General features: G+C 39.5%; 1 protein-coding gene across 2 annotated transcripts in view; it reads right to left on the minus strand.

Annotated features, from left to right (window-relative positions):
- Nucleotides 1-24,982, minus strand: part of CERS3 (ceramide synthase 3) — a 108,213-nt gene that overhangs the window by 48,081 nt on the left and 35,150 nt on the right. For both annotated transcript variants that reach the window (XM_059180155.1, XM_059180156.1), the window contains exons 3-7: nt 24,552-24,725; nt 13,822-13,939; nt 9,006-9,124; nt 1,064-1,121; nt 74-124 (exon numbers count right to left, since the gene is read on the minus strand). In XM_059180155.1, coding sequence (XP_059036138.1) covers nt 74-124; nt 1,064-1,121; nt 9,006-9,124; nt 13,822-13,939; nt 24,552-24,725 — 520 coding nt within the window. The remainder of the gene's footprint in view (nt 1-73; nt 125-1,063; nt 1,122-9,005; nt 9,125-13,821; nt 13,940-24,551; nt 24,726-24,982) is intronic.

Consider the following 24,982-nt stretch of genomic DNA (forward strand, 5'->3'; position numbering starts at 1 on the left):
AGAATTCCAAAATCAAGTTAAGGGTTTTGTTTGAAAGTTCATAAAGCTACAACACGTATCAGAAGGGACTTACCTGCCTGGGATAGCCATTCCACACCTCCCACAGGTCATATACCCAAGGTTTCTGAAAAAACAAGGGACCAAGCGAGAAAAAAATTAGTTTGTCAGCATCAAAGGCTGATTTCAGCAGAAAATATAAGCTCTTTCTGATGTCACTATTGTTCCTGCTGCACCTCTCCCTGTCGGTATTTATACATGTCCCCATATAACATGCCTCGGATACTCACGACTTCTAGTGAATCTGGGACCACACAGTGCTGTCTTGCACAGGAAATTATTCAGTCAGGGCTCCTGGGTGGCTCAGTCAGTTGAGCATCTGCCTTCAGCTCAGGTCATGGCCCTGGGGTCCTGGGATCGAGCCCCACATTGGACTCCCTGATCAATGGGGAGCTGACTTCTCCCTCTCCCTCTGCTCCTCCCCTGGTTCCTTTTCTTTCTCTCTCTCTCTCTCTCTCTCTCTCTCTCACTTTCTTTCTCTCAAATAAACAAAATATTTTAAAAAATCTTTTTTTTTTTAAAAAGGAAATATTCAACTTACTATGCAGTTTATACATCACTTAATGAGGTAATCGTTTAGTAACTCTTTAAACAGACAATGCAAAGGTCATATGGTAAGGGAAGATTTCTGATAAGTGAGTACCGAGTCTTGACCGAACAGGTGGTATTTTGTAAGGGCCTGGATGGGATTCGGCAGGTGGAGGTAGAGGTGGGAGGGACAAGACATTTCTGGCAGAGGGGTAAAATGGGCTAAAATCCAAAAGTGAGATACACCAGGTATGTTCAGTGGATTGTCAGGAGTCCAGGGTCAATTTGCAAATTCAATGCTTAACAAGGCTTTGAAAGGCAGACTGAGGGGTTATGACTTCTCTAGACATTGACATGATTTTAAAAGCATGAAAGCTGGTTAACTTATTGAGAACCTTATTTCATGAGGAATTCACAGGCAATGATTTTTATAATTAAAGACAAATTCCCATCAAAGAATATCAGAGAGACAACTTACATCGTAAAGAAAGACAATTCCAGCAACAGTAATCATTAAGTAAAATGCAAATCTCCAGCTGCCAAAAGAAAGAAAGATCTGGTAAAGGTGATTGACATTTGAGGAGAAATACGTTTGGAACGACGGTGTCTGGAAAGAATGCACAGGCGAATCTAATCTGATATCCTGACTCTGCCTCTTGTCTGACGGCTGTAACTATAGGGAAATCACTTAACCTTGGGAAGTCTTCACGTCTTCACATATAAAATGGGAATGACAAAACTTACCTCAAAATGTAAAAAGAATCGAGGCTAATTAGTGGAAAGTATTGATCACAGTGCCTGGTATGAAGCAAGCATTAACTAGTGGGGACAACTATTATTCCTGTTTATATTATGCCTGACACACAATAGACCCAGTTCCTGGTACACAATGGACAACGTTTTGACATTAGTATTAATCTAATCCTTTATTTTATCCCCACTTAAGTCCCAGTGAAAAGGTTTCCAAGTCCTTCATGGAAAAGGTTTCCATGAAGCAGACTTCAAAGAAAAAAAAAAAAAAGGCAATTTTCTCACGTATGGAGAAAGACCTATAAAAGATCCTGAAAGATCCTGCTTCAAACAAACGAACTGTAAAGAAAACTGTGAGTTAATCAAGAATATTTAATATTATTAAAGGTTTTTTTTAGAAGATTTTTTTATTTGAGAGAAAGAGAGAGAGAGAGAGAGAGGGACAAGCACGGAGCCCAACATCAGGCTCCATCTCACAGCCCTGAGAGCACAACCAGAGCTGAAACCAAGAGTCTGCCCACTTAACCAACTGAGCCACCCAGGCACCAGTTATTAAAGATTTTTTTTAGAGTATCATATTGGTATTTCAATTTTGTTTAAAATAGAGTCCTTACTTCTTAGAGATACATACCAAAATATTTACAGTGAAATCATACAATGGCTGATATCTGTGTCAAAAGTAATTTTTGGTAATACTGCGATGAAGGTGGTCAAAAGGAACACACTCTGGGTTACAGGGTAAATAAGTCCCGGGATGTAATGTACAGAGTGATGACTAGAGTTGAACTGCTGTATGGCATGTTTAAAAGATGCTAAGTGAATAGATCCTCAAGTTCTCATCCCAAGGAGAAGACAACACTTTTTTCCCTTTTGTACGCTAACTAAATTCACTGTGGCGATCATTTCACAATATACAGAAGTCGAACCATCATGCTGTACACCTTAAACTTACACAGCGACGTATGTCAACTTTATCACAATATAAGTGGCAGAAAAAAATTTATCCACAGAAACAGGGGGGGACACAGATGACACAGGATTGCCATCAACTGGTGATAATTAAACACGATGACGGGTACATAGCACACAGAGCTCCTTATACCAGTCTTTCTGCTTTTGTGGATGTTTATAAGTTTGCACAATAAAGTTGCAAAAAAAAAAAAGGTATGGCTATTTTATTTCATGATTGCTGAACCAATAATAATATTAAAAATAATATTTGTTGGGGTGCGTGGGTGTCTCAGTGGGTTAAGTGTCTGCCTTTGGCTCAGGTCACGATCCCAGGGTCCTGGGATAAAGCCTGGAGTCCAGCTCCCTGCTCAGTCTGCTTCTCCCTCTCCCTTTGCCCCTCTCCCCGCTCGTGCCCTCTCTCAAATAAAATCTTAAAATAATAATAATAATAATAATAATAATAATGTTTGTTCCTTATTCTTGCATAATGCTTTAGAGCATTTTCTTCAATATGCCTGAAAGCTAAGTAAGAAAGAGGAAGGCAGACATAGATCCCTTTTAAAAAAAAAAAAAAAAGAGTTAACATATAAATTGAAAATTTGTGTATCTTAATTGTGAAGTCAAAATTCAAGTAGTTTTGTCGAATTTTCTATTAGGTTGCTTTTCTTCTTGTAGTTGAGTTATAATCATTCTTTTTTCTGGATACAAGTCCTTTGTCAAATATACCTATTGGGACATTTTTTCCCATTCTATGTTTTCTCTTTTTGTTTTCTTCTTTTTTTCCTTTAAAAAAAAATTTTTTTTTCTGTGTTTGAAAATTCATTGTTTAGGCACCACACCCAGTGCTCCATGCAATACGTGCCCTCCTTAATACCCACCACCAGGCTCACCCAACCCCATTTTGTAGATGGACTGTCAGGCTCATCAAAGGCAAAACCAGTTCCCCAGCTCCCACACCTAAGCAGGTAACACAGCTGAGGCTGAGGGCAGGTCTCTGGACTCCGAAGCCAGTGGTTCTTCCTGAACATTGTCCTGCCTATAGGCCGGATGATCATCTTTCTTCCTGGCTTGTTTTGATAGAAAAAAAGTAGGATCCCAGTCTTCAGAAATCTGAACCATAAAAATACCCAAAGAACATTTGATAAGTAGAGCCGGCTGAGACCTGCCCATCCTTGTTATGTTCATAGCCCATCCGGCAAAGGCCCACACTTAGACTCAAAGAGCATATCCTTGGCTCCCTAGACTCAAAGAGCATATCGCGGCCAAACAGGAACAGAAAAAGTAGGATCGGACCTGCCGGCCCCAGAGGAAGCCGTGAGTCTAGGTGGCACATCTTGAATTGTTCTTTTCTCCGATATTTGCTGATCTCTTTACTCTGTGCCAGGCGCTGTGCTCATCCCGTGGGTGTTGTCACATGTTTATCTTCACAACAGGTTTCTGGACTAGGAACAGTAGATAAGGTGGTGACCACAGAGGGACACAGAGGTTGGGAGAGATCATGTAATGACCCCCGAGGCTGTGCAGGGGACATTGGATGTGAATGCCAAACCCAAGCGTCGCACTTTCCTTAACTGGTCCTGGTAGGCTCCAAAAGTGTGTGCCAGGGATTCCTGGCGTCAAAATATTTCCATAACATGACTACCATGTTATTGCCATTTTCACTCATCCCCTCACAGGAACAGCGATTTCCAGAGGCTCAGTACAGGAGATACCAGCATCACTCTAAGAGTTGATATGATGTGCGTTTGTGTATTCTTTTTTTTTTTTTAAGATTTTATTTATTTATTTGACAGACAGAGATCACAAGCAGTCAGAGAGGTAGGCAGAGAGAGAGAGGAAGCAGGCTCCTCACTGAGCAGAGAAGCCCAATGCAGGGCTCGATCCCAGTACCCTGGGACCATGACCGGAGCCAAAGACAGAGGTTTTAACCCTCTGAGCCACCCAGGTGCCCCATCGTTTGTGTATTCTTATGTATTATAAATGTCTCTACCTTCATTTCTAGTATTGGTAGCCATAACATACACAAACAAGTGCTCTTTGGGGTCCTTCAGGGTTTTTCAGAGGACAAATAGGGTTCTAAAACCAAAAAGTTTGAGAACCGCTGCACTTCCCTAATTGTGAGATGAATGATAAAGTACTTGTTGATGTTGTTTTACCTGTTTCAGATGAAAAAGGTAGTAAAACTGTCCTCCCCTCCTTTTTTTTCCAGGAAAGGCTAAGAAAAACGAAATTAGAAGTAAAAAAATTTCTTGGAAAAAAAGAAAAATCCAGAAAATGATTGGTCAGGCCCAGATGGCAAATGCAATCTTGAGCAATGGAGAGAGAAGCTGGCAAGGCCAGCAATGGGGCTAAGGAGGGGGCAAGGCCCAGTGGAGCAGGCAGGGACCTGTCCCTGGGTCAGCAAAGGCAAGATGGCAGCCCAGCCAGCCAGAGGGGAGCCCTCCCTCCAGAGTTAGGAGAGCTCCCTGTCTATCTACATCAGTTCCTTGGAAATTACCTGGGATCTTTGTAATAAACTTTTTGCTGCTAGATGGAAATGTTTATTTAAAAAGAAAAGTGGACAGCTAATATGGAGTTTACTTTAAAAATAAAGGATGCACTGTGGTTTAAAATCCTGAATTCTGCAGAACAGGGTTTAGGGGTCATCATTTTTAAATGTAACCAATTACTATAGCCAAGATATGGAAGCGACTTAGTGCCCATTGACAGATGAATGGATAAAGAAGATGTGAGATACACACACATACACACACACACGAATACTAGTTGGCTATAAAAAAATGAAACCTTACCATTTGTGCAACATGGATGGAGCTAGAGCGTATTAAGCTAAGTGAAATAAATCAGACAGTCTAGAAAGACAAATACCATATGATTTCACTTACACATAGGGTCTAAAAAAGAAAGCAAGTGAACAAATAAAACAAAATAGAAACAGACTCACAGCTACAGAGAACAATCTGGTGGTCGCCAGAGGGAGAGGGTAGGGGTGAAACAAGGGAAGGAGAGTCAAAGGTGCAAACTACCAGTTATTAAGTATATAAAACTTGGGGATGCAGAGTACGGCACAGGGGATACAGTTAATAATACTGTAACAACTTTATATGGTGGCAGACAGCTGCTGGATTTATTGTTGTGATCACTTCCGAATGTATGTAGATGTCCAATCACCATGTGAAACTAATCCAATTCTGTAGGTCAATTATATATCAATTTAAAAAAAAGGAAGTCATCAAGGAAATAAAACAGTAAACTTAAAACCTCCTGATATTATAGAGGAGTTTCTGCCTTTGGGCAAGTCATTGTTAAAGCTCGGTGTTGGGAAATAAGTTTTCTGAGATTTCCCACATGCATGGGGCTAGGTGTCTCTTACTATGATTCCCACAGCACATCACGTTGCTGGAGGAATAAAGCACAATCCTCATACGATTCAGTGGCTTGGCATTTTGCTTGATTTATTAAGTCTACAATGGTGTTCTGACTTTGAGGAAATTTGTGGTATCTGTAAAGAAGAAGGTAAAGCTTGCATTTGGTCTGTTGGCCCGCTTCTATATCCTGAATACATTATTCACATTCTTTCTCTGCCTCTTTGCCTTCCTTGAAACAAACTCCCTTCAAATCCTGAATTCTTTTCTCATGGAAATCCCAGCTCAATCCTCAAGGTCCATGTTGCCACTCCCTCTCTAGGTCTGACTCTAAAAAGCCTTCCTCTACTGTAACCAGCTCTATGGACACCATCTGCTCTGAATGCCCACCACGCATTGAAACATGACCATGGACTACAGGGGTAGAGGCTCATGCACCATTGGTAGAATAAATGGATGGATCCTATGGTTTCACAAGGGACAGTCTGGTCTCCCTGATTAGCTGTTTAAGGCTAGTGACCAGGACTTCCACTTTCACTTCCCTCTTAAAATCTAGAACTTTGAATATTATTCAGCCTCAGAAACGATGAATACCCAACATTTGGATCAACATGGATGAAACTAGAGGGGATTATGTTAAGTGAAGTAAGTCAAGCAGAGAAAGACAATTATTGTACTGTTTCACTCACGTGGAACATAAGGAATAGCACGGAGGACCATAGGGGAAGGGAGCAAAATCTGAAGGGGGAGAAATCAAACCAGGGAGATGAACCATGACAGACTGTGGATCCTGGGGAAAAATCTGGGGGGTTCAGAAGGGAGGAGAGTGGAGAGGTGGAGGGAAGGAGTAACAGGGTGATGGGTATTGAGGAGGGCACGTGCTGTGATGAGCACTGGGTGTTACACTTAACTAATGAATCGCTGAACACTGAGAAAGAGAAAGAAAGAAAAAGTAAGGAAAGAAGGAAGGAAGGAAGGAAGGAAGGAAAACAAAGGAAGAAAGAAAGGTGTTGTAAGAAGAAAGAATCAGACAGAAGAGGTTGACCAAATTTCACATCTGGTGCTAGTTTATCTAGTTACACCATGAACCCCTTTCCTTAACAGGGATTCCTGAATTTTCTCCCAATTCCAAATATACCACATGAACAACTTGAAAATGGGGGAAAGAACAAAACAAAACAACCTAGAACTCCGCCCAGTGTAGGGCTGAGCCGCGTACAGAGAAGAGAGTTGACATAACCGTCTTCGTTGCCTGGCTGACTGACAGCTGACAGCCTGAAATTCCCTTCCCTGGCCTGAATTCCAAAGCTGACTTTCAGTAGACTCATCAGCAACCAGATTCCCAACATTAGGCCTCGTTGACCCAAATGGTTAATTGACCTAGGCGGTTTCTGGTTGCTGAGAGCTAAGCATTATGGGTCAAGAGGCAATACCACGGAGCAGAAAGAGTACCACAAAAAGAGTGAGAAGACGTGAGTGCCACAGCCCTGCCAACAGCTAGGGTACCTTGAACAAGGTCCTTTAAGAAGCCAGATCTGTAGTTTCTTATTTCTGTTTTCCCTCCCATTTCATTGAGATTTGATTGACATATGGCCCTGGAAAGGTCGAATCATTTTTCATTTCTTTCACGGGGCTAGCTCCACTCTCCTTGATTACCTCATAGCATTGGAGGGAGGATCAAACATTATTTATAAACTGTAAGGCACTATCATGTACAAGAAATTACCAGGGACTTTCCAGTCTGATTCAGCTCCAGAGGAGAGAATTTGTCCCTGCCTGGGGACTTTATTTAAGATAAGAATCATTTGCTAGGAAAAATACATGAACAATAGTAGGAGAACAGGAAAACGTAATATGAGACCAGTGCCACCTTGTAGTGCTTTGTGGCGATGGTTTAAAGAGACTGGCCAAGCTGACATCAGTGGTAACAACATTATCCAAACTTTCAAGAGCTAAAAATCAGAGAAGCTATTTGGAAAACAAACCAGGCCATTCACATTGAGCTTCCAGTGGAAGCCTGTGATGGGAAATGATCGCTTGTTTTGAGACACCTTGAAGACTTGAGTTTATGCCCCTAACCCTCACCAGCATCAGAGCAGGATCACAGTCCCCAGGCATGTACAGGTAAACAAAAAAAGCCGTTAAAGCTTAGCCCCAGCCTCCATTTATGTGAGCGTCTGACATCAGCTCTCTAATCACTTTGTCATCGAAACAAAAAATGTCTGGTCAAAGTCACCAGGCAGTGTGAGGCCCATAAGAAATGGGCAGAAAGAAGGGACACTGTTGGTGTGTAGAATGTGGCATCAAACACAATCCACAGGCGCCTGGGTGGCTCAGTCATTAAGCATCTGCCTTCGACTAGGGTCATGGTCCCAGGGTCTTAGGATTGAGCCCCACATCCGGCTCCCTGCTCCGTGGGAAGTCTGCTTCTCCCTCTCCCACTCCTCCTGCTTGTGTCCCTCTTTCACTGTGTTTCTCTCTGTCAAATAAATAAATAAAATCTTAAAAAAAGCCACAACACAACCCAGTGAATGGGCATTTGTCTGGACATAAAGAAGAAGAAAAAAGTGAGAGCAATGACCTAGTCCACCTTTTTCACAGAAGTATTAGTTTTTGCCACCAAGGGAGTGGCAGGCGAGAATTCTACCACTGAATCACCCATGCGCCACCAAGGGAGTGACCCAAAGTATAACAAAATTCTAAAGGAGGGGAAAAAACCCCATAGAACTCAAATGAAAGAAAAAATAAGTGCCATGTAGCCTCACAGCCCCCAAGGCATATTCAAAGTAGCCAGTTCTGGCAAAAATCCTACTTGGTACCCCAACTGAGGCTGACGTCTCCCCTCCGCCTCTCCCCTCTGCACCCCTTCCCGCTAAAACCAAGTGGGAAATCCAGAGGAATGGGCCTTCTGGTCCATGGGCATGGGGTGGGGGATCAGAGGGGGGAATGAATCAAGTGGGACAGAAAAAAAGACACCTGCCCATTCTCTGCTCTTGTAATGTGATATAATAATCGAAATATGATTGGAAACAGGTGATAAAGTCTTGTGACACAGGGCTGACCTCTACCCTAAGAAAAAATAAACACCAATTTAGACATTTGTATTTTTTTTCTGGACTTCAAGATAAGTACATTCCATCTCCTACTCATCTTAGAGAGTTCACAGCTTTGCCCCATTTTATTGAGAAGGAAACTGAAGCAGAGAAGTGACTAGCTTAAAACACCCAACGGGTGAGTGACAGGGCTGGGTCCAAACCTTCTTTGGTTCCAACGTTAGTGTTCTTTCTGAGATGACCATTCTGCTCCATTATTATAAAACTGCAGCTTTGCAAAAATCTTGACTGGCCATCTTACCAAGCTTCCTGGAATTTCTTCATCCTGCACGGCCTCTCTTGATTCCGCCGACTCCTAAACCATCTTTCCACCTGGCGCTCTGTCAAGTTACACTTCTTTGCCAGTCCGTAAATATCAGTCTGAAAAGGGATAACATGAATGAACAGGCGATAAAGAGCAGTCAGATGGGAATGTGGTCAAGCGCGATTGGGTTACCAGAGCTCGGGCGCTGGAGAGGAGACACATTCTTCGTTAGATCTGGAGCCAGTGATTTGAATTTACCTCTTTGGTTTATGGGATCACACACGCTGACACACCAAAAAAAAAAAAAAAAAAAAGAAGAAGAAGAAGAAAAAATCCCAACACTCTGAGTTACCAAGAAACAGCAATACTCTGTAATTTAGCAGCAACCCATACATTCGAGCTGCAGAGGTATGCTCACTCATTCAGCAAAGTTTTATCTAGGCTTCCTAGGTATCAGCTCGAGTAGTAGAGTTTCAGATCAGATCCAATCTCCTCATCTTTCCTACAAGGTAACTCAAACACCAAGAGTTTTAGTAAGTTGTCCAAGACCTAAAATTAATAATAAAGTGAGGGTAAGAACTGAGGCTAATGCACTTCCTGGTCTTTCACACAATCTTAGTGATGGCTCCACCAGATAAGACAGAAAAACTCAAACAGGTGTTGGCTATCACTGTCACCTTTAATCAGATGTAGAGCCCGTGTCAAACTAATCCAAAATAATTTCAATCATAAAAAAAAGTAAAGATTGTAGAATATACTATAGATGTTTGCTTCTCTTCTGGGAAGCAGAACTCATTTTTAAATCTGGATATAATATGGATGATGGAGTAGCTCAAAGGTCATACACTTGAAGTTCTTCTCCTAGGGCCAGACCAAAAAGGCACATGGCTGGATGGATCAGGTCTGTTTCATGGCAGGAGCTTAAGTTATATTCTTCAATACAGTCAGGTTTTAGAGGCTAAACCTACAGTGTTTTCAGTTGACACAAAGAAATAAGTTCTGTAAGTTTTTGAAATACCTTTACCCTTGATCCTTCATTTTCCAACACAAGTACAAGAACTATTTCCATCTCCTCTTTAGTAGGAAAATAAAATGGCATCAAACTGACCCTCAGCTTCAGTGTGGACAAGATAGGACGCAGCAAACAGAAAAGCCCCTTCTTGTTCCAGAAAGGCATCTGTGAGCCAGTTCTGGCCAGTGGCTCCCAGAGGGAAAGTGCACACCCAGAATCTTAATGGGACATTGCTAACGGGTTCTAAATCTTGACTGGTGCCTCAAAGTAGATTAAGCCAATCGTGGACCAACATTGCAAGGGCCGAATAAGGCCTGCCTGGTGGTTGTACACCCCAAGGTCTGGGACCAGTCACACAGTTTCCCCTGTGTTATTGTGCAGAGTTGCCCTAATTGTTCAGGCCCACAGTGTTAATAGTCGATAAAATTCATAAAGCAGCTCTGACACTGAAGACTGGCAAAGGCCTAATTGCAGGTTCTCTGTACCTCCTAAATTGCTACCTATTATTTAACCAGCAAGAAGGAAAGCAGAACAAAACAAAAACAGGATATCGCCCATATGATAGTCTGTTTCCTCCCGAATACCTACTCTTACAGGCCGAGGGTTCACGGGCTGATGTCTGGTCGTTGTTTTTTGTTTTTGTTTTTGTTTTTGTTTTCTCTGCTTTTGAGAAGACTGAATTGTCAACCACTTATTGCTGCCTCCTTCTTGCAAGCATTGTGCTAGTCCCTGGGGAACTAAATGAATCATAACACGGACATGGGCCAGGAAGGGAGAAAATAAAACAAAGAATTCTAATGAAACCCCACGAGTGCGAAGATAGGGGAAGAGCAGGACACCATGGGACCTACGCCTGTGGGGACCTTCTAAAAGTTCCACATAGGCTGGACCCTGAAAAATGCCTCAGAGAAGGAGAGGATAGAGAAGGGACACGTCCTAGATGAGGGGCCAGCGCGTGAGGTCGTCTGCAGGTGAGCGCAGGGGTGTGCAGGGAACACCTGGGAACAGAACGAAGTCTGGCAGGGTAGAGCCCTATGAAGAGGAGGGGAGGAAAGTCATGGCTAGGCTCACATCAAGGGGTGCTTTGTCTGGGATTTATCTTGGGGGTGACAGGGCGTTGGCCCTGATAAAGTCCCCCTCCAGCAGTGTGGACCGATGGAAGGAGCAGGAGTATGTCTGGAGTTGGACACTGCATTCACTTTGCCCTTGTGTCCAAGGCCTTTGTTCTCACAACCCTGGAGGTCTGGATTCACTAACCCACACAGCTCATCACACTCCCTCATGGGAAGCAGTTCCATTTTATGATCCCATCATTTCTATAGATATCTGCTTAATAAATGCATCTAGAAATAGCACTCAAACATGATTTGAAGTAATTTATTTTCTCTTTCGGAGCGCAGATGTGTCTGGTTGAATGTCAGTCTTGACAATACTGGCTTCATTCGCTATACTCTTATTGGGATAGAAAACCTCTTGGAAACAAAAGTCTCTGGAAGTAATTTCTTTTCTTTTTTTTTTTTTTTTTTTAAAGATTTTATTTATTTATTTGACAGAGAGAAATCACAAGTAGACGGAGAGGCAGGTAGAGAGAGAGGAAGGGAAGCAGGCTCCCTGCTGAGCAGAGAGCCCGATGCGGGACTCAATCCCAGGACGCTGAGATCATGACCTGAGCCGAAGGCAGTGGCTTAACCCACTGAGCCACCCAGGCGCCCCAAGTAATTTCTTATCAACACATAAAACAAGCATTTATCGAACACCTACAATGCACAAAAAATCGTGCAAGATGTTATGTTGGTATTTCTTTAACTGTCAAATGGCTCTTTTCTCTTCACAGCAGGGAAACTTGATAGAGACCAAATTTCCTAATTTTAGGTTTCCTAGAAAGCTGACCTGAAGCTTTTGCTATAGAAACATGTCAAGTAACTGAGAGCATAGCACTGTTCTTCATGGTTTATATGCGGTATTACCCAGGTACAGTATTTTCAAACAGAAAGAGAGAAAAATAAGGAGTTTCTAAAAGGCCCCGAATTTTATATAAACTGGCTAACTAATTTCGCTTTTGAAAAATGTGAAATGATCTTGGGTATTTATTATCACCAGTGGTAAGAGCAGCGTTGAAATGAACATGAGCTGTCCTTTAGGGCACATGGAAATAAAGACCATGTGGAAATGGCTTGTCAGAATCTCCTCATTTTAGGAAAAGAACAAACAAGGAAGTCCAGTGCAAAAGCTGAGGGCAGAAGTCACAGACAGTGCTGGCAAGCTGTGAGCAATTCTGGACCCGATGCTTCACGCGACATGATCTGACCTCCACGTGAGCCCACCGGATCCATGATAGAAATGGTCATTGTAGACACAACAGAATTCAGCAAGTAAAGTTCGGCACCCTTAAAAATCTCTCTATCCTAAACCATGCTAGAGCATACTCTTGACTTTTATAATGACCAGTGGTCACTATCGGTATTCATCATAGAGGGTGTCTGTCATATTGGGAAGAGTTTTTATTTCATCTCTCATTTAAACGATGATGAAAATGAAACTAGGCCTGCCAGGGCATTATTTTTTTTTATAACTATTTGATTAAAACCTTTTTTTGTGGGATACCTGGGTGGCTTAGATGGTTAAGCATCTGCCTTCGGCCCAGGTCATGATCCCAGGGTCCTGGGATCGAGTCCCACATTGGGCTCCCTGCTCAGCAGGGAGCCTGCTTCTCCCTCTGCCTCTGCCTGCCACTTCCCCTGCTTGTGCTCTCTCTCTTTCTCACTGGCAAATAAAATTAAAAACAAAACAAAACAAAAGCTTTTGTGTGTGTTATGTAAAGATTCCCCGTGCTACACCATTTCAAGAAGTGCCTCTGATATTGCGGAGAGAACTCTGACTTTCCTGGGGAGTAGGCAGGAGCACGGCACATTCTAACCGTGTGGATAAAATAATGTGCGCGACTCATGACAGCCACCCAGTGAACACTTTCCTAATGTGTGTGATGTATATCGATGGAACCATAATCATAAGAAGTGTCAGGTACTGGCTACTCTGCCTTAACAGTCAGTGGTCTCCTGTGGAAGGATCCTTTGTATGTATCCCACCCCCCAAAATTTAATTTTCTTTAAAGATTTTATTTATTTATTTGACAGAGATCACAAGTAGGCAGAGAGGCAGGCAGAGAGAGAGAGGAGGAAGCAGGCTCCCTGCTGAGCAGAGAGCCCGATGCAGGACTCGATCCCAGGACCCTGAGATCATGACCTGAGCCGAAGGCAGCGGCTTAACCCACTGAGCCACCCAGGTGCCCCCAAAATTTAATTTTCATCTTTATACCAAAATTATGGCATTGATTACTAGTGTTGAACACTGTAGCTGAATATAATTATTCAACTATGGGGCTGCCTGGGTGGCTCAGTGGGTTAGGCCTCTGCCTTCAGCTCATGTCGTGATCTCAGGGTCCTGGGATTGAGTCCCGCATCGGGCTCTCTGCTGGGCAGGGGGCCTGCTTCCTCCTCTCTCTCTCTCTCTCTACTTGTATCTCTCTCTGTCAAATAAATAAAATCTTTAAAAAATAATAATAATAATTCAACTATGAATATTGGTTATTTTGTAATATTTCTGTGTCATTTTATACTATGCTTGGAACAGTGTATAACTTGTCAATAGAGGGGAAATAAATCCAAATGAGTCAAATCATTTGATGGTCAACAGGAACAGGTATCTTACACAGATGATGTAAGCCACAGGTAACTGAGACATTAAGAAAGGAGTTTTTTGTTGTTGTTTTTTTTAATCTAAAAACAAAGAACTTGTACTTACTTGAGATGGTTGCCTTGTGGAATGTTTGAAAAAGTTCTCTAAGACAGTATTTGGTGTAATCTTCTTTCGAACTTCCTCTTTAATGCCAAATGATTTTGCTAGAGGCGTAGCAATAAACCTACAAAATATGAAAGAAAGTCCAAAATCTGAGAATGAACCCACAAGGATACCAGAAAACTCAAGCCATAACTTTTGATTCCAGATGAAGGATCAGCCATTGGGTCATGTTGTCCTTGGGCGACCTACAGCCAACCTCTGCCTTGCAAAGAAGTTCAAGAAGAGAAAATGTTGAGACCATTTACACAAGCAATAACTTAAAAAAAAAATACTTGCCTGTTAAAAATCCACTTATGTAAATCCAAATATATTTATATATGAGATCCTGAAATTGGGGTAAGCCATTTCACTTAAGAGTTTCATTTTAAGGCTCCAAGAGATTAAAATGAGTAATAATCTGGTTATTGAAAGTTTTACTTGGTGATACTGTCTTAGAGAATTACTATGTTCCTATTTGAAGTTCTAACTTATGAAAAAGTGGTCTGACTCCTGGGTAAAGATCAAGGAGTGGGATTGGTGGGATATGACAAGTATACATTTAACTTGATAAGAAATTGGCAAACTGTTTTCGGGGGCAGGTGGCATCACTTTGCATTCCTGCCAGTAATGGGCCAGAGTTCCAGTTACTCCGTATCCCTGCCAAAACTTGGTATTACAAGTTCTTTTAATCTCAGCAATTTTACCAGGTGTGTTCTGGTTTTCACTGATTTTCTACTCTAATCTTTATAATCTCCTAACTTTTGCTTGCTAGATGTTTAGTTTGCTCTTTTTTTCCCCTAGTTTCTGAAGGTAGAAGTTTATTGATTTGAGATCTTTCTTCTTTTTTAATATAGGTATTTGCAGGTATAAATTTCCTTCTAAGCACCATGTTACATCTCCTAAGTTTTGACATTGTGTTTTCTTTGTCATTCATCTCAAAGTATTTTCTAGTTTACTGTGATTCCTCCTTTGACCCATTGGCTATTTAGAAGTATGCTGTTCAATTGCCACATATTTGCTCATTTCCCAATTTCTGTGTGTTACTGACTTTTAATTTCATATTATTGTGACTGGAAAACACACCTGGTAAGATTTGCATTTCTTTAAGCTTATTGAGACTTGTCTCATGGTCTAACATACAGTCTATCCTGAAGAATGTTCCTTGTGCATATGAGAAGAATGTGTCTTCTCTTGTCATTGGGTGCCATGGTCTACAGATGATGTTAGGTCTACTTGGTTTATAGAGCTGATTGAGTCTTCTATGTCCGTATTAATCTATCCCCCCCAATTATCCATTATTAAAAGTGAGATATTCACATCCACAACTATTTTTTGAGTTGTGTATTTCTCCCTTCAATTCTGTCAAGTTTTGCTTCATGAATTTTGGAGCTTTGATGTTAGGAACATATATGTTTATAATTATTATGTCATCTTGATAGATTTATCCTTTTATGTTATAAAATGTTCTCTTTTCCAGTAACAGTTTAAAAGTCTATGAAAACCTAAATTGTCTGATATTAGTATACAGACACTCCATCTCTCTTTTGGTTACTGTTTTCTTGGTATTATCTTTTCCCATAATTTTACTGTCAACCTATTTATGTCCTTGAACCTCAAGTGTGTTTCTTACAGAAAGTATACAGTTGGATCGTGTATTTTTTAAAAGATTTTATTTATTTATTTGAGAGAGAGAGAGCAGGGGGAAGAGCAGAGGGAGAAGGACAAGCAATCTCTGTCCTAAGCATGGAGCCTGATGTAGGGCTCGATCTCACAACCTGAGATCTTGACCTGAACCAAAATCAAAAGTCAGACACTTAACCAACTGAGCCACCCAAGAACCCTAGATCATGTATTTGTATCCATCTCTCCTATTTATGCCTTTCAGTTGCAATATTTAATCTATTTACATTAATGCCAATTACATTTAATTACTGATAAAACAGGATTTTTATGTCTGCTATTTTGTTATTTGTTTTTTATGTATCTTATGTCTTTGTTATTTCTTTATTTGGTAAGTTTTCTTTTGTGTTAAATATTGTCTAGTGTAGCTTTTTAATTCTCTCTCTTCCTTAAAATATTTTTCTTCAACTTTTTAAGAAAGATTTATTCATTTTAGAGAGACAGAGTGAGCACAAGCAGGGGGAAGGGCAGTGGGAGAGGGAGAAAGTGAGAGAATCTCAAGCAACTCCATGCTAAACATGGAGCCTGATGAAGGGCTTGATCTCATGAGATCTTGACCTGAGTCAAAATCAAGAGTTGGATGTTCAGCTGACTGAGGTACCCAGGTGCCCCAAAATATTCTTTTAAAATAATTTTCATAGTGGTTAACCTAGGGATTATAATTAACATCTTCATGCATAACATCCTAGTTCAGATTAATACCAAAATAATTTCAGCAATATAAAAAAACTCCATTACCTCCTTGTTCTGTGCTATTAATGATAAAAATCATATATTTATAAATTGTGTTTTCATTAACACAGATTCATAATTACTTTTTGATGTAGTTGTGGTTTAAATCAGACAGAAGAGAAATGTGTTACAAACAAAAACCGTGTGTATACCTTCTTTTTATTTCTTATATAGGTGACTTTACTGGTGGTGCTTTTTATTTCTTCATATGGATTCAAGTTACTGTCTCATGTCCTCTAATTTCAGCCTGATTTAAAGTCTTTATCTAAGGATACCTGGGTGACACAGTCATTTAAGTGTACGATTCTTTTTTTTTTTTTTTAAGATTTTATTATTTATTTTACAGAGAGAGATCACAAGCAGGCAGAGAGAGAGGAGGAAGCAGACTCCCCGCCGAGCAGAGAGCCCGATGCGGGGCTCGATCCCAAGACCATGGGACCATGACCTGAGCCGAAGGCAGAGGCTTTAACCCACTGAGCCACCCAGGCGCCCCAAGTGTACAATTCTTGATTTCAGCTTGGGTCATGATCTCAGGGTTGACACTGAGCTCTGTAATTGGGCTCAATGCTGTGCATGGAATCTGCTTGGGATTCTCTTTCTCCCTCTCCTTTTTCCCCTCCCCTGTTCACACATACTCTCTCTCTCTCAAAAAAAAAAAAAAAAAAAAGTTAAAAAATAATGAAGTTCTTATCTAATAAGGCCAACATCTTGGTTTTGTAAGGGACATTTTCCTTACAAAAAGGGGACTACTTTTTCCTTGAATGGACCACACTTCTCGTTTCTTTATGTGCCTTATAATTTTTGTTGAAAATTGGACATGTTAAATAATATAATGTGGCAAATCTGAAAATCAGATTATCCCTCTCAGAGTTTCTTGGTTTTGTGGTTTGTTATCATTGTCCATTTGTTTGTTTCATTCCTTGTTTGAAATGATCTATTCAGTCTGTATTCTTTGTCATGTTTGGGCACTGAAGTCTCTATTGGGTAGCTTAAGTGTCACCTAATGACTAGACAGAGATTTCCTTAAATGCCAGGAACCATTAAGTCTCCCAGTCTTTGCCAAAGAGCTCTGCCTACATTTTGGGGCAAACCTTCAACACTCAGCTAGGCAGTTGCCAACTTTGCCTTAGCCTTCACTTCCTCTTTGCACAGAGCCCCAAGATCATCCAGAATTGAGAGCTAAGGGCCTTCTCATATCTTTTCTGGGCATGTGGAGAGCCCTGGGAATACCCAAAGTTTTACAAATTCAAGTGTCCTTCTGATTTCCAAGAATATGTCAGAGCTTATCAAAGTCTGCTATGGACATCTTATTTTCCAGTTTTTCTTTTTAAGTGTTCTGGTTAGTCTATTATTTGACCCAATTGTTACTGACAACCTCAGGTAGTTCCAAAGTTAATCAATTGCCTCTATGTGTTTTAGACAGGCATCTTCAGGGAAAAGGCTTTTCTGACTCAGGTCAAATAAAGACTCAGGTCAAATAAAGTACTGGCTTCTCTGGAACCACAAGAGAGGTCAGATAATGACATTTCTCTGGTAATGATGCTCTGTTTCGCTCCCTTCAATGGCTGCCAGGATACCAGTTTCCACTGAAATTGAGGACTGTTGGGGTTAAAAAAAATATTTTATTTATTTATTTGACAGACAGAGATCACAAGTAGACAGAGAGGCAGGCAGAGAGAGAGGAGGAAGCAGGCTCCCTGCTGAGCTGAGAGCCCTATGCTGGGCTTGATCCCAGGACCCTAGGATCATGACCTGAGCCGAAGGCAGAGGCTTTAACCCACTGAGCCACCCAGGCGCCCTGACTATTGGGTTTTTAAAGCTATCATAGAGGTGGACAGGGCAGGATAGGAATAGGGTAAGTTAAAATGTCACAGAGTTTATTGTTCTTTCCAAGACTCAGCTGTTTTTCTTAAATAACAATCCTTGGATTGCTGCTAACCTTTGGTTAATTGTGAATTTTGAAAAGTTGATTTTGACCATTTTTGCTAGTTTTCTGATTGCTTTTAAGGAAGAGAGAATATTTGGAGATCCTTACTCTGACATTTTTGTTAATTTCTGGGGTATAGTGGTTTTAATTTGCATTTTGCTAATGACTAATGATGTTGGACACCTTTTCATGTGTTTACTTGCCATTTATATATCTTTGGTGAATTATTTACTCAAGTATTTTGTCCATTAAAAAAATTAAGTTATTTCTTTGTTTATCATTAAGTTAAAGTTTTCTTTATATATACTGAATTTAAGTCCCTCATCAGATACATGTTTTGCAAATATTTTTCTCCCAGTCTGTGGCTTGTCTTTTCATTTTATTTATACTTTTTAAAACAACCTAAGGCATTTTTGCATATTGCATAATTCACCTTTTCCAAGTATACTATTCAGTGATTTTTTTTAAGTAAAATTACCAAGTCATAGAATCATCACCACAAATCAGCTTTAGAAGATTTTCATCATCTCAATATAATCCCTCATGCATATTTATTGTCAATTCTCTTCCCTCTCACCCCTTTCCCCAGGCAATTGCTAATCTGTTTCATCTTTATAGCTTTGTCTTTTTAGGATATTTAATATAATGGAATCATACAATAATATGTGGTTGCTTGCGGCTGGCTCTTTCATTAGCTTAATGTTTTTGAGGTCCATTCATGTTTTGAGATATATTTGGAGTGAGCTCCTTTTTATTACTGAATGGTAATTCATTGTATGGGTATGCATACATTAACAATGTCTTTTGAAGAGCAAACACTTTTAGCAATTTACCAAGGGAAATAAAAGCATGTGCCTGTACAAGCTCTTATACTCAAATATTCATAGCAACTTTATTCATAATAGCTAAAAACTATAAACAATTCAAACTCCCAACAACTAAAGGATAAATAAATGGTGGTATGTCAATATGTTGACAGACTACCCAGCAATGACAAGGTATCACTGATACACACAACAACATGAAAACAATCTCCAATGTGTTACGTTAAGTGAGAGAAGCTGGGCACAAAAGACTGTGATCTACATGATTCCATTTGTAAGAATCGAAAAGGCAAATTAGGCTGACAGAAAGCATATCAGTGATTGTGAAGAGCTAGTAGGTAGGGAGAAGATGAAACAGACAGGGTATAAGAGAGTTTCTCAGCTGGTGGAAATCTTCTACATCATAATTGTGGTGATGGTTACTCCACTGCATACTTGTGCCTAAATACACCAAATTTTGGATGAACTTTATCGTATGTAAAGCATACCTCAGTAAAGCTGATGTTTAAAAAGATTTAGTTATTTATTTTAGAGAGAGGGGGGGAGCTAATGGAGGCAGGGGATGGGCCAAGGAAGAGGGAGAGAGAAATCTAAGTATAGTCCATGCTGAGTGCAGAGCCCGACGCAGGGCTTGACCTCATGACTTTGAGATCATAAGATCTTAAGATCCTGAGATTCCAAGAGTTGGAAGCTTAACCTATTGCACCACCCAGGTACCCCTAAAGCTGATTTTAAAAAATAATGATATGACTCTATTCTTTCTCCAGTTGTAACAAAGGCTCTATCTCTTGCCAGGTCAGTCTATTTTAGTACTTACTCAGAGGTTTCTGTGTTTAATTAAATGCCACAAATTCCAGTTATGAATGATCATTTATCCCTCCAATTCATTTTTTTATAACCATGGGAGTTGAATAAAATTTTTTCTAAAATAATTTGATAAAATAAAGCCAATCCAACTTCCAGATGGATTAAGTTTTCCTGGAAATGGCCCATACATTTCAGAGACATATAAAAACAAACTATGCACCAGATGTACATAGAGCAATGTGGATAGATCATAAAACATAGGGCTGCATTTAAAAAAAGAAGAAACAGAGTAAGGTCTTATCACCACACCATTATGTCAACTAACAATATGTATGCTTTATGTTTATACACATGTTTTACTGGGTCATACAAATAAAAAGCCATCAACGACATTAGAACCCAGCAGGCAGGAATGTAACTAGGAAAAGGGGATAAAAGGTAATTAATGAAAAAGTTAATTCGAATCACTCAAAAAGAGGTCTTATGCAGACCAGAGAGCATGCTATGATTTGAGGATTATGATTAATTAATTCCCCTTTGCATAAAATGTCCAAATCAAACAAAAATGAAGATGTCCTTAAAACTAACAAAATCTCAAAAAAAACATTTGACAAAGTTTTGGATAAATAATGGAATTGGTTCATTTATTCAACCTACTAGTTATGAAAATTTTTAGTGGGGAAACACTCATTGTTCTTACCAATTGAATAACACAAATACAGCATGCTTTAATATTGTAGTGTTCTCAGTCATAGTCACTCATTTGTCTCTCAAATGTCAGAAATGAAATACTTAGGAAGAATTTAAAAAGCAAAGAGGAATTGAGCCAAAAAAAGATTTATGCAGTAAGGGAATACAACCAACCTCAAAGCCAAAGAAAGTATAACATTCCCTTTTAGAGGATCATGTGGGAGATTCGTATATGGTTCAGTATACTCAATGGATAAATACATGTTGTCCATAGTATACTTGCTGAAATCAGGAACACATCTATATTCAAATCATTAATTTAAACAAAAAAGAGAACTGTGGTCTTATTTGTTAAGATGCTTAGGCCTCAAAGACAGAAATAACATTTTTTATGAAAAACAGGAAATATATAAATATAGTTTTCTATTTCAGGATTATCCTTCCTTTTCAAATAAATCTGGAAAAATCAACCATTTTATCTAATATAACTGTAAATAATTATGAACTGGTACATAATTTAAAAATCTCTTTTGAAAAAGGAAAAAAGAAAGGAGTATAATAAATACTTGATAAACTGAACTGAAAGAGAAGGGAAATGACAGGTCTTAACTCTAGAAGGACCTTGGAGATTAACTTGCCTGAACTTTCATTTTATGGATATGGAATATAAAAAAAAAAAAATGTCCAAGAGGAAGAAAAAAGAACGTGAACTTCTGCTCCCATGTAAATGGTTCACAGTTAGGTTAATTACCAAGGAATGAGTCTCTTAGGTTTGCTACTATTGCAGAATTGAGCCTTCAGATGGCCCCATTCCGACACCCAGACAGCCCCCTCTTCATCTAACACTTCATCAGTTCCTTGTGAGCCAAAAGCCTATTGCAATCCCAGACCTCCACCTCCCTATTTTTTTCCAATATTCTTTTATAGAATAAAAAGAAAGCAGCCCTAGGCAAATATTAAGCATGTGAAGTTTAAACACTTCTCCTAAACAGAAATAATAGCCCACTGCCATAAGATCGATTCCTAGGTCCTACAGATTCAAAGGCTCTTTGAACAGAGTTTAAAAGATTTTATTTATTTATTTGACAGAGATCACAAGTAGGCAGAGAGACAGGTTGAGAGGGGGAGGGAAGCAGGCTCCCCGATGAGCAGAGAGCACTATGTGGGACTTGATCCCAGGACCCTGAAATCATGACCTGAGCCAAAGGCAGAGGCTTAACCCACTGAGCCACCAGGTGCCCCTGAACAGAGTTTAATCAGGGGATTTTATGTGAAAGAACAAAATATTTGAAGCAATGTAATTCTCAGGTAACATTAAAGTCTAATGTGCATATTTTGAAATTATGTCAATTTAGGACACTTAGTAACTCTCGTAAATTGTGACAGATCGGTCATCCCACCCTCCGTTCTTTGCAGAATGAGGACATGTTATTCCATCATGAGCTTATGTTGCTCAGTGAAAATGGTAGAAAAACTTAAGTGTACTCAGTGCACAACTAAATAAAAGGAAAAAGATCACCTTTTGATTGTACCACCTTCACCCCTGCCTTGAACCATTCTGGGACCATAATTTACTCTGAGATGTAAATGTGTTTATTACACAAACATCTAAATCTGAGTGGCTTAGATCTCATACAATCATACTTCAGACACATAGAAGAATGCATAGAAGAGTCCAGATAAGTAGTTAGAAAGTGTTATTCTAGGCTCCCCCCTACCCATCCTGGCCAACAACAACAACATACATACACATATACCTAAATATTTATATACGCCATAAAACTTATAAGGAAAAGTAATCCTAAATACAAAGCAAATGTCAGTCACTTTCAAATGATCTCCTTTCTTCTTCATCAATTCTCTCTCTGCTCTTGCTTTTCTAGGAAAGGACATCACTCCCTGATCTTAAATGGCTGCTGGCTAGTACTAAAGGATAAAATGAGTCACCCAAATTACAACTACTGGTCACTTCATAGAATGAGAAGGTATAATATAAACAGAGTCTAGGACAAAAGAAGAAAGCTCTCTTGTATAAATATAACACAGGATATGCTGAAACCCAGTGTCAATTTTACATGAATTTTTAAGGTAGTTCAGAAAATTACACATTTACTAGACTTCTTTAAGCTATGTTTTCTATATTCCCAAGAGACATTAGTTAACTCTCGTCTGCCATCAGGAGTATTTCACTGTGAAAGTCCAAGAAGTACGGTTTTAACAAGAGAATAAAAAACCACCACCCCTGAGCCTGATATCATGGCATGTTGGTTCAAGAACCATATATATCCCTTGAATAGATCACTTACCTCTTATTTTCTTGACTGAAATCATATCACTTGTGATTTTATATACATATATACTCAAATGCAAGGTGTGAATAATATTTTATTTATGACATATGTGGTTTAATCTAATGCACTTGAAAAAGATATAAATGTATGCTTCAAAAGGCATAATCTTCCTCCCCAGTTAAATTTTCCTTATTTCTATTGCATTCAAAGAGATATGAGGCTAGTGGACTGACACGTGGTTTTCTGTAGTGTCACAGAATGGAAAAAGCTAAGGCTGAGTTATTGGGAGTTAAAGCTACATAAGAAGACTAGAAAAATGACATAGACTATCCTCAATCACTTGGGAAGAAGCAAGAATGGTCCTAGGAGTTACAAGAGAATTGGATTCCTTCCTGATGGTTGTTGGAGCAGCCTCGGCCAAGGCAGAACAAGTTGGTCCTCCCCAGCTGTGCTGCTTTGGGAACCAAAAGAGTTTTCTAGTTCACTGTCCTGATCACAATGTAAAAAAATGGAGCTGTCCACTGAGAAGCAGGCAATCTGCAGTGCAAATAGGTAGAGGACCCGGAAGCCAAATTCAAGGATCACCACACACCATGCAAGAGAAGCAAGTATTTCAAGATAGTAGAAAGTGACTTGCTAATTTAGAAGGGCAGTGGCAAAATTCTACTTTATTTATGCATTCTTTGACAAATCTAAACATGGAACTAGAAAATAGAATTCGTGGTAAAAAAAAGTAGAGCATTTTCAAATGTTCCCAACTCGAGTTTAAGTGGTATCCAGGGGCTTCTTCTTTCTCTCAATAACAATAGCACATTGTTGGCTCAAGAGAAGTTGCTATTTGCACAAAAACCTTTTGGAGAGTCCATGAAACAGAGTTGGTCAAACGAACTCTTGAGATAAGGACCCTGCAAATGGTTATAAACATATGATCTGCATTACAGTTAGTCTTGGACAAAATGATCTTTATCAAATTTTGTCTTAAGTTTTTCCAACTCTGACATTCAAATATTCTTTTTGCTCCAAAAAGTTAATGTGCTAATAACAGTTTTTTGAAATAGAGACAACTATAGAGATTATAGATGAACATTTATCTTCTGTTATCATAACACGAGTATAGTTTTAATAAAAAAGGCTGAAGTAATATCTCTTTCAATTAAGTTAAGAAAAAGAAAAGAAGTTTACTTTTTCTGAGAAAGAAAATTGGTATTTTTCTCTTTGATTTCCTTATACTTTGGAATGAAAGGCTGCTATTAAAACTTTCAATAAACCTTTAAAATAAACTATGCTATAAAGCAAATATTGTTAGGTCTTTAATGAAACATTTTTTGCTATTTTATAGGCATTCTAAAATGATAATGTATCCCTTAGACACAGAATCTTCTAGCATTGCCTTTCTGGGAGTGTACTGTATATATTTTGTCAGATAGCATGGTATGTGGAAGATGAAGTGGGTTCCCACACCATCAATGACACTAACAAGCTCTGTGTTATTTAACCTCCCTTGATCTCAGTTTTCCCCACTGTGAAACTAACACACTTAAGAAGACTGTGTTCCTAATTTTTATGTGTTCAACTTCTAAATCATGTTAGGTGTACATACAATTTGTAGAACTTCCCCAGATGTAGCCCATTAGTGCCCTCCTTTGAACAACAGATTACTGAAAGTTCTTACCAAGAGTCCAGGATTCCAGAGTTGGGGCAAAGAAGAGGCATGGGAGGGAAAGACACGCAGGTCCTACTTACTTTTCAAAGAAATGTCTAATGATCAGCAAGCCAAAAGCATATGGGATTGTCATGTACAAATGAGAGGGTTTTACAAAGACGAGTCCATCGTGATCTTCAAGATCTGACCACTTGATTGTTGGAGGAAGCCAGAATCTTTCCAACCAAAACCATTCTTTAAACGTCTGAAACATTCTAGAGAGATGGAAAAAGAATCTGTTAGACGTGTGAAACAAATACTTAAAGTTCAAATAACATTGAGTATTATTTTTTGAAATACCCAAGCCTGCGAGATTTGAAAACAAGGCAAAAAGGAATCCTATTTGTCAGTGGGTTTTCAGACACTTTATTGCATTAAAGAAGAATTACTCTGCTCATATTCTCAGAACAATATTGGCTATGGCATGGCCAACTAAAGTTTAACATACCAAAGTTTAACATACCACTTTCGG

This window comes from Mustela lutreola, chromosome 7, assembly GCF_030435805.1.
Source record: "Mustela lutreola isolate mMusLut2 chromosome 7, mMusLut2.pri, whole genome shotgun sequence".
NCBI lineage: Eukaryota > Metazoa > Chordata > Mammalia > Carnivora > Mustelidae > Mustela > Mustela lutreola.